The sequence below is a fragment of the Myotis myotis genome, unplaced genomic scaffold (assembly GCF_014108235.1).
Source record: "Myotis myotis isolate mMyoMyo1 unplaced genomic scaffold, mMyoMyo1.p scaffold_m19_p_23, whole genome shotgun sequence".
In the NCBI taxonomy this organism is placed as follows: Eukaryota; Metazoa; Chordata; class Mammalia; order Chiroptera; family Vespertilionidae; genus Myotis; species Myotis myotis.
The window spans coordinates 6,269,488-6,280,000 of record NW_023416328.1 but is presented as its reverse complement, the minus strand read 5'-3'; the positions used below and the strand labels follow the sequence as shown (position 1 = coordinate 6,280,000).

General features: G+C 54.3%; 1 protein-coding gene across 1 annotated transcript in view; it reads left to right on the top strand.

The window, feature by feature from the left end:
* The window catches only part of FAM169B (family with sequence similarity 169 member B), a 23,561-nt gene extending 13,314 nt beyond the window's left edge, over positions 1–10,247 (top strand). Inside the window, exons 4-7 of the mRNA XM_036355669.1 lie at positions 3,211–3,296; positions 4,983–5,160; positions 8,036–8,218; positions 9,625–10,247. Coding sequence (XP_036211562.1) covers positions 3,211–3,296; positions 4,983–5,160; positions 8,036–8,218; positions 9,625–9,770 — 593 coding nt within the window. The 3' untranslated portion in view covers positions 9,771–10,247. The remainder of the gene's footprint in view (positions 1–3,210; positions 3,297–4,982; positions 5,161–8,035; positions 8,219–9,624) is intronic.
* Positions 10,248–10,513: the final 266 nt, after the last annotated feature.

Below are 10,513 nucleotides of genomic sequence, written 5' to 3'. Positions count from 1 at the left end.
GAGGCGTCTCGAGGCTTCTGGGGTTTTGGCCCTGCAGCCGGGCTGTCTGCAGCTCTGTCTGCTCCCCCAGCCCTGAGACGCTCGCTGTGCGTGCCCTGGCCCAGCCCGACGAGGTGCAGACTCCCTTTCTAGCGAGACTAGCTTTGGTGTGGGTTTCTCTCCGCCCCCCACGTCTTGTAGTGGAGCTGTACCTCCGGATCCAGGCACCCCATCTTGCGCCATCTTCCTTGAGTTCAAACCTAGACTCATGGCGGCCACATGGCTTCCTGCTGGAGAGCCACAGGGAGGTGGACGCTCGAGCACACTGCGAGCCAGATGTCCCCTTCTCCGTGGCAGAGGCGCCGAGTGCGCGGGCATCTGGGGAAGGGCTTCCCTTTAAGGAAGACATCTGCATGGAAATGGTAGCGCGTAATGCGAGGTGACAGTTGCTATGTCAACGCGTGTGTTTCCCCTCCCCTGAGACGATTGACGGGCGTGAAGCCCCACAGCCCTTGGGACGGACGTGTGTTTTGCTTTGGCGAAGATGGCCGTCACTGTGGTTTAACTGCTGGGTTTGGGGGAGGACTACATATTTCTTAGATTTGTAACGGGGCAGTGGCGGCTTGGACTCCAGGGGAGCGATGAGGAGGAGGGGGGCGGGGGGGGGGCAGCTGGGGAGGCAGCAGGGGACTTGAAGCCCCTTCTGTTGTGATTGAGGAAGTTGATCCTGGGCCAGTCCACGGACCACTCGCAGTTAGTGCGGGGAGATAAGACCTGTGCACGTGTGTGCATGCGTGTTCATGCTTGTGTGTACGCACACTGTGCTCACGCATGTGTGTTTGTGCACGTGTTTGTGCGTGTGTGTTTATCCGTGTGTGTGTGTGTGAGAGAGAGAGAGAGAGAGAGAGAGAGAGAGAGAGAGAGAGAGAGGACTCCCCCCTCCTTGGTTCCTGGGCTGGGATGGGGCATGGCCTTCCCTGTCTCTGCTCAGCTCCGGGCTGTGTATCAGCTGCCTGTGGCCTCCCTCCCCCAGTGTCGCCAGAGCCCAAACAGGGGGCCTCCCAGGGACGCTCCCCCAACACCCCTCAGCAGCACTGACTCCCCCTCTGGGTCCTCGTGACACTTGGGCTCCCAGCTCGATCCCGCACCTCCCGTGCCCCGCCCCGTATTGGAGGGCTGGTTAGGTCTCTCCTGTCCCGGGCTGCCAGCTCCCGGGGGCGAGGACGGGCGCCGGGGCAGCGCCGCACAGGCATTCGGGGTTGGACTCCGTGGCTCATGCCGCCTCCGGGCAGCCGGGCCCGGGGAGTTAGCCTGAAGGACCTCGCTGTCTTGACTCGTTCGGGGAGCCTTGGAGTGTCACGGAATGAACTCCATTCCTGACATGTGCTCTGTGGCCCGCATCACCTGTCACCCGGAGGGAGAAGGAAATTCAATTAGTTGAGCAAGGCTGACTTCCCTGACGAGGCGCACCCCGTGGATGGCTGTCACCACTGCACACGCCGCCAGCTGCAGGTGCCTGGGGTCCGGAGCCAGGGGACGCTGATCAGAATCGCATTTTCCCTTCAAAGCCATTTTCTGACTCTCTGATCTCGCTGGCCCCGGGTCGTAGCTGCCCTGGGCGGGGTCTGCAGCATGTCAGCCCAGATCCGCGCCCGTCCATGCCCAGCGGGCACGGCCTCTCTCCCAGGGCCGCGCTTTTCTGACCAGATGCTGCCACTCTCCAGAGGGCTGATTCTATTTTCCAAGAGCTGTCTTTTCTTTCTTTCTTTTTTAAAATAAATTCTTATTGATTTCAGAGAAGAAGAGAGAGAGAGATAGAAACATCCATGATGAGAGAGAATCATGGATCGGCTGCCCCCTGCATGCCCCCTACTCGGGATCGAGCCCACAACCCAGGTATGTGCCCTGATTGGGAATTGAACCGTGACCTCCTGGTTCATTGGTCCACACTCAGCCACTGAGCCACGCCAGTTTTGAGGGCAGTTTATTTTAGGCCTGTTCCTCGTTGTTACGTAGCAGCTTAAGATTCATTTTGAAAAAAGCAGTTCCGTCTCTTTGGTGACAACTTGTTTGACTAATGAATGCCCTGCCCCCCGCCGTGAAGCTTCCCAGGCATCACCCAGACACCGAGACCTAACAGCTTTCCTGTTTGAGGCCGTCTTAGTACATCCAACATCTGTGTGCCAGCGACACACTGTCAGTTAATCGGACGTCTCTTATTGATTCATCTTGTTAAGCAAGAAGAATAATCCTGGGGGCTTTATAAGGCTCCTGTGCGTTCCAGTAGGTGCCACTTTGAACATGAATTTCGTTGAATTAATAAGGCAGATGTCAAGCATTTAATTGGCCCTTCGCTCCCAGCCGGCTCCGTCAATCTGGGGACTATGGTCGGGGCTGATACAATTCGCCGATGACATGCCTCTGGCGTGTGGATTGGATGCCGCGGGTCTTCGGAGAGGAGGGGCTGGCTGGGCGGAGTTATGGTTAATAACGGGCTAATGCCACTGTGGCCTGGGCTTCACCGAGAGAAACAGGGAAGACCGTGGCGGCGGCTTACCCGGATGGCCCACATTTCCCTCCAGGTCGTGAGCTTGGTATTGAATGGTGACGGCTTTTGTTTTCTCCTCCATGCTGCCATTTTCCTCCCAGTCTTCAGCTGACAGAGTTTGACTGAGAAGATGTATCTTTTTATTTTGTGGCTTCTGGACCCCCTGGACTCAGACACCTGGCTTGAGAAGCAGGTATAAAAATGGCAGTAAGCCCGGTCGGCGTGGCTCAGTGGTTGAGTGTTGACCTATGAACCTGGAGGTCACAGTTCGATTCCCGGTCAGGGCACATGCCCAGGTTGCGGGCTCGATCCCCCAGTAGGGGGCGTGCAGGCGGCAGCTGATCAATGATTCTCTCTCATCATTGATGTTTCTGTCTCTCTCCATCTTTCTTCCTCTCTGAAATCAATAAAAATATATTTAAGAAAATAAAAATGGCAGTATAAGGGGTATAGGGAAAATACCACAGGAGAAATAAACGGTGGTACATCCATTCAATGGCATAGGATTCAGCACTGAAAAAGAATGTTGAGAATCCAGGCATGAAAAGACACGGGGGAACCATAGATGCTACCAGGCATAACCTTTCCCTTGCATGGCAACGGCGGCTGCATGCTGCCAACACCGCCTCTGGTGACCAGCTGGCTGGGTGCGTGTCATCACCTCCTTTTGGCTTTCTCTCTAGTCGTGGCTGTTTACCTAAAGGACTCCTGGTGGGCCACCGAAGACGTCCTGAGGACCTCCAACCCTGCAAGAGAAGGCCTGATGAAGGTGAGGTGCTGCCATTTAGAATGGATATTGCAGAAGGTTTTAAGAGTCATCAAGCTGTTGCCATGTAAAATCCCCCGTCCCTTTAATTACATTTTGTTTCTTAGCGAGCTCTTCTTCACCAGTTACCAAAAAAAAAGCTTGCTTAATGTTCTTTCTGTTAACATAAATAGTGGCCCTAATTTAGGGATTAGAACAGGTCTTATTTTTGTGTTTCCAGAAACGTTTCTAAGTCAGCATCTCATTCCCCACATTATTCACCCCCGTCAGGAACCTGCACAGATTAAGTGCCTTTTCTTTCTCTCCTCTTCTGCTGCCAGCTTTTGACTGGATGTTTCCCTTAAGTTGACAATTATAACCTTCCACATCACACCGACCGGGTGTTGTGACAGGGTCGTTATGCTTAACTCTGAACTTGATTTGGCTGTTGCTGTCTGAGACACCGAATTGGGGTGGCTTCTCAGAATTAGCTGGTGTGGCCCGGCCAGTGTGGCTCAGTGGTTGAGCATCGACCCAGGAACCAGGAGGTGGCCGGTTCGATTGCTGGTCAGGGCACTTGCCCGGGTTGCGGGCTCGATCCCCGGTAGGGAGCCTGCAGGAGGCAGCCGATCCAGGATGCTCTTCTGATCAATGTTTCTATCTCTCTGTCCTTCTCCCTTCTTCTCTCTCTAAAAATCAATTTTAAAAAACATATTTTAAAAAAAAGAATTAGCTGGTGAGGTTTTCACAAATCTTTTTCTCATCTAAGATTTGGCTCCAGATAAAGGTGAAATATTTCACATTCTGGGCCAATTAATAAGTTTACTGGCTCTGCACACTGTGTACCATTTGCTGGGATTCTGCAAGCTGCCTTCTTTTTATTAGCAGAGCTGTTGAAAAGCAGACTAATGTTTCAGACGCCACTTAGGTGGTCTTTTCCGTAGACCAACCGAGGAAACTGATGTCAGAGAGGTTGAAGTTGCAAATGTGGACCAAGAAGCCACAACCACAGATGATGATCATGATCATGATGGTGAAGAAAATGTAAGGGCCAAGTATTAAATATAAAATGCAGCCCTGCCAGTGTGATTCAGGGCTTGACCATCAACTTATGAACCAGGAGATCACGGTTTGATTCCCGGTCAGGGCACATGCCTGCATTGCAGGGGGCAGTCTATCGATAATTCTCTCTCATCATCAATGTGTCTATCTCTCTCCCCCTCTCCCTTCCTCTCTGAGATCAATAAAAACATCTATTTAAAACAAAAAAACCAACATTACCATTTGTATGAAGCTCCCCTTTCCCAGAGCCTCAGTTCTAATGGATGACGGCCAGGAGGCAGCCGCTGGCCGGCTCAGCAGCTGCACCGGCCCAGCCTGTCCCTGGGCCTGCCTGTCCCTGCAGAGTCCCCATCCGGTTGCCATCAGCCCTCTTGGCAATGAAGCAGGAAATTAGTGAGTGTGTCACCTACCCTCTCTGAGCTTCAAGTTCCTCACCTGCAAAGCGGGACCACCCGGCAGGTGGTGAGGACCGGATGGCAGCAGGCGGGGCCGACTGGTGTGAAGGTCACGGGTGTGAAACCTCCGTGAGAAACGATGCACATCTCGGCCTCGTGCATGAGAAGGATCACGGTGGGCGGATGCCGAGCGCAGGATCCACCGCCTCTGCTGTTCCCTCCGCCTCACTGCTCGCTCTGCTTTCCTTCGAAGGTCCAGTCATTCGGGGAGAGGATTGTGCTCTTCGTCCTCAACGTCGTTATCTTTGGGCGGCTGGAGAGGAGCTTGGATGACGACGCCATGTTCTTTTTGCCTCACTCTGGGAAAGAGCAGGCTAAAATCTTGTGGCGGGACGGAGCCGCGGTCGGATTTTACACAACCAAAGCGAAAGGCGAGTAGCCGGGCCGGGCCGGGCCATCCGGGCTCCCTGGCCAGCGGCCGTGGGTCCGAAAGGTTGGCGACCGCTGCTCTGGGTGGCCTCCTGCCCCCGTGGGCCCCCAGCACAGGCCTTGCTGGGGGAGAATCTCCGGGTACAGCAGGTACCACTCACTCAGCTGTCATGTAAACGAACCCAAGGTTCAGCCCTCATTCTCACCCGCTTCTCCTCGTGCTGGAGGTGGGCTGAAGCCTGTCCCTTTGGTTCCCAGCCTGGGCCACGTTGCGGTTAATGGTGTAAAATCCTTGTTGCAGTTAATGGTGTAAAGTGACTTTGCAAGCACTTTGCTTTTCATTTCGTCTCTTGAATGTTACCATTAGCTGTCAGGACAGTACCATTGCTGGTGGCTCACGTGCTGAGTATAAAGCTTTGTATAAAAATCTAAAAGGAACAACTTCACATTTCAGGTTCCTGACAGCCCAGCGCTAATGCTAGAGCAGCCCTGGGAAGCATTCAGTTAGGTGATTGGCAGCCCAGACAAGCATGTGACCTGGGACATGGCAGGGATGCTTGCAAGTGGCCCAGGGCCTCCTGTTCGCCCCTCCCCCAGACACCCAGGGCCACGGGCGCCTCCTGTCCGATTGTCCGTCAGGCAGGGACCCTCATGCATCTGGCCTTTAGCAGAAACATAAGCAGCAAACAGTGCAGAGGCCAGAGAGCGGTGTTGTTCACGTTCCAGCTCCACCACCCGGTGAGAGAGGGATTGCTGTTCCCTGACCAAGGGCTTGCAAGACGGGGTAGAGGAAGGGTGCAGGGGATTCCTGGGGTGCAGCCGGCTTCTCACGCTGGGCGGGCGCCCAGCACCTGCTCCATTGCCACCTCTGCAGACCAGCTTCCCTCACTCCCTGTGTTCCCTGCTTCCTTCTAGCCTCAGCTTTAGTTTGCCATGCTGCCCACCTGGCCTCCAACTGTACTTGCCTTAAAGGGGCAGGACCTCCCATAGTCCTGTTTCCTCTTCATTCATCTCCTGAAAGAATGAGATGCTTAAGTGCATCTTTTAAGTACAGTTTTAATACAACTCATTGTATTCTTTTAAAGTCAGTGTTACAGCCCGTAGAAGCTGCCGATGTGCGTGTGCCATTCAGGGACTTAGCTAATGTAGAGAGTGTCGCCAGCACCCCACGAAGTGCCTGTGTGGGGCCAGTGGCTGCTTCCACCCCGCTCTAGGCACCCGCCGACCTGCTCTGTCCCCATCACTGTGCCGTTCCTGGACATTTCGCAGACAGGGACGGACGCGCCCTGCGGCTTCTTTCTGACATCTGGCCCCTCTCACTCAGCGTGGTGCTTCTGAGGCTTATCCCAACGGTAGCAGAGATGAGTATGTCATTCCTTTTCATTGCTGAGTAACGTGCCGCGCTGTCAATGTGCCCCGTTTTGTTTGTGCACTTACCGGAACGGTTTCCAGGTTGGGGCCGTTATGAATAAGGCTGCTGGAAGCGTTCGCGTACCTGCCTTTGCGTGGGTGTGGGCTTTCATTTCTTTTGGATGGGTTCCTGGAAGTGGAAGGGCTGGGTCGTTTGCTAAGCCTAAGTTTAACTTTTTAAGAAACTGCCGAATTATTTGACACAGTGGCTGTAACATTATATATTCCCATCAGCAGTATATGAGGGTTCATTTCTCCACATCCTGTCAACACTAAGTACTGCATGTCTTTTGGATTATGGCCATTCTAGTAGGTGAAAAGTTCTGTTTCACTATGTGTTTTTAAAAATATATTTTTATTGATTTCAGAGAGGAAGGGAGAGGGGGAGAGAGAGACATCAATGATGAGAGAGAATCATTGATCGGCTGCCTCCTGCACGCTCCCCACTAGGGATCAAGCCAGGAACCCGGGCATGTGCCCCGACTGGGAATCAAACAGTGACCTCCTGGTTCATAAGACGACGCTCAACCACTGAGCCACGCCAACCAGGCTTACTGTGGCTTTAATTTGCATTTTCCTAGTGACTAAGGATATTGAGTATGTTTCCAGTGATTGAAGACATGTTTGTTCAGATCACCTGTCCATTTTTTATTGGTGGCTTGTTTTCATTTTATTGAATTGTAGGAGTTCTTTATATCTTCTGGATATGTCTTTTTATCAGGAATGTGATTTGCAAACATTTTCTTACAGTCTGTGGCTAGTCTTTTCATTTTCTCAGTGGTGTTTTCTGAAGTACGTGGTGTTTTATTTTGGTGAAGTCCGATTGACCCATTGTTTGTGGTTTGGTGTTGAATCTAGGAGCTGTTTGCTAACCCTAGGCTAGGTTTTGAAGCGTTTTGTTTTTGTTTTTTTAAATATATTCTATCAAACCAGTTAGGGCATGAAGTGTTTTTTTTTTTTCTAAAACTTTTTTGTTTTAACCTTTACATTTATGTCTAGATCCATCTTCAATTAATTTTTGTATATGGTGTGAGGTAAGGGTCCAACTTCATTTTTAAAATACTGACTATAGTCCTGGCCAGTGTTGCTCAGTGGTTAGAGCATCGGCCCGCACACCAAACGGTCTTGGGTTTGATTCCAGACCAAGGGCAGGTACCTGGGTTGCAGGTTCGATCCCGGCCCAGGTTGACCGTCAATGTGTCAATGTGTCTCTCTCATCGTCGCTTCTCTCTCCTTGGGTCTCCCCTTCCCTTCCACTCTTTCTAAGACTCAATGCAGAAAACACCCTCAGGCGAGGATTAACAAAAACTAAAACAACATGCTGACCAGTCCGTCGGCAGGAGGACTGGCGGACGGGGAGAGATGTCGTTTTGTCTTTGGTGGCTAGTGTGTGAAGATGGTGCCCGCGGCGTCCTGGCAGGTTGGTACAGGCCCAGGGGACAGCGTGTCTCTTGACTTCCCCTGCAGGCAGCCTGTGCGGCGATGGCACCGGCTCGTGCTACCTGCTGCCCGTCCTGGACACCGTGTTTGTCCGGAGGCGACACCGTGGCCAGGGCCTGGGCGTGGCCATGCTGCGGGACTTCTGCGAGACGTTCCCAGACGACGAGGCCCTAGGGGTCAGTTGGCCGATTTCTCCCGCCATGTACCAAGGTAACCACACCTGTGTCAGGGAGAAGCGTTTGGTCAGGGGGAGGGATACCCGTGCATCCAGGTGACACATATGGAGGACCTCTTTCTTCTGAGAAACCTCTCATGGCTTGAGCACAAACGAGCCTTTATCACAAGAGCCGGACCTTGCCCAGCCTGGGAAATCATTGGGTTTAGATGTAATAAAAACAGCCTGGCCAGTATGCTCAGTGGTTGAGTGTTGACCTATGACCAGGAGGTCACGGTTCAATTCCCAGATTGCAGGCTCGACCCCAGTAAGGGAAGTGCAGGAGGTGGCCAATCTATGATTCTCTCTCATCATGGATGTTTCTATCTCCCCCTCCCTCCCCCTTCCTCTCTGAACGCAATAAAAAAAAAACATATCTCAAAAAACAAAACAAAACAAAAAACAAATTCACACCAGGTCAGAGAGCCGCAGAACCCAGCGATCTGCTGCTGGCCCCGCCTGCCTTTGCTCCTCGCCTGGCTGCAGGGTGCCCGGGGCTGGCGGGGAGGCAGCGGCTGGCGGGCAGAGGCCGTGCCCGTTCTTGGGGGCAGGCAGCGTGCGGGGAGAGAAGCGGCTGCAGGCTGAGGCCAGGCCGGCTGCCCTTGGACTGGACAAGGGGCGCCTCGGGCCCAGGTTTCCGTCTGTGCTGCTGGCCGGCAATGCCAGGAGAGGGCCCGGTGGAGGCTCCCGGGCCCCGGGGGGACCAGGACCAGGTTCCCCTTCGGCTGCATGTGGGACATGGCAGGCGACAGTGCTCACCTGGGAGCGTGGGCATAAAAGCCCAGCCTGAGGGCACAGGGACTCGAGGCGTCCACAGAGGATGAGCTGGAAGACGCTGAGAAGAGGAGGCCCATGAGGCCCAGGAGGGAGGAGGGACAGTGCTGAGGTGGGTGAGGCTAGGGGGTGAATTTGGAACCCCCAGTTCTCATGTTGAAGCCCTAACCCCAATGGTTGTATGTGACGATGGGATCTTTAAAGGGGTGATGAAGGGCCCTGATCCAGTAGGACTGGTGAGAAGGGGTCCCATAAGGACGACGCAGATGGGAAGGCCAGGTGAGGGCCGGTGAGAAGGTGGCTGCCCGCCGAGGAGAGAGGCAGCCCTGCGACACCTTGATCTTGGCCTTGCAGGCTCCAGAGTTGAGCCAGTAAGTGTCCTGGTTAAGCCCCCGTCCGTCCGTGGCGTTGTGCTGTGGCTTCCTGAGCTGATGCAGAGGGGATGGACCAAGGGCCAGGACGGGTGGGGGAGGGCTGCGTGGAGCATGGGGCGGGGCAGAGCGCCGGGCGGCCTGGGCTGCAGGAAGGACTGGAAGGGGCCATTCCTGCGGACTCCAGGCTGGGCTGGCCTGTGTGCGGGGCAGGCGCCTCCCCCTGCCCCCCACCCTCACGAGGCCCCTTTCCTCAGTCTGTAGGAAGTTCCTGCTGGCCCACCCGGAGGAGCAGGCGCGCCTGTGGGAGGTGGAGCCCCCGGGAGCCTGGGGCCAGCGAGGCAGCATCTGGCTGAAGGTTCAGCTCCAACAGGCGGGGCTCCCGGCCCCAGAGTCGGCGTGAAGCGTGCACTTGGATCTCCTCATCCTCACGTCACTGCCGCAGCACAGATCCCTTTACACAGATGGAGTCAGGCCCGCGGGGGACGCAGCATCTCGTCCTCCCTCCACCTTCCCTTCCTGAGCGAACCACAGCGGCCAGCCCCCTGCCCAAGAAGAGCGGGCACCCTGCTCAGCTGGCTCCGAAGCTCCTGTGACCAAGGGCCCCTTTGAGCAATTGAGCGGATCAGTGCAACCAGGAAGAAGGTGGATTTCCTTGTCCAGCAGGAGATCAATTGGAAACATTATTTCAAAAGACACACAGGGTTTCCTGTGAAGAGCTGGCCCTTGTCCTTGGGGAGAAGAAGAAAAAGGGGTTGGCTCCGCCGGCGCAGCTCACTGGTTGAGCTTCGACCTATGAACCAGAGGGTCACGGTTCGATTCTGGTTAAGGCACATGCCCAGGTTGTGGGCTCCATCCCCAGTAGGGGGCGTGCAGGAGGCAGCTGATCCATGATTCTCTCTTATCATTGATGTTTCTCTCCCTGCCTCTCCCTTCCTCTCTGAAATCAATAAAAATATATATTTAAAATAAACATGCAAATGAGTAGCTGGGTCTTTCTATGGGCAGTGGCATGGTGTGATGTCCTATGAGATGTCCTTGTCTACTCGGGCAGCCCCGTTACAGGCTCGCGCACTGCCTTCATTTTGGGGTGTTGCCATGGAGTTTGCCGGTGGGGTTTCAATGGCGGGTATTTGCCTGGTGGGT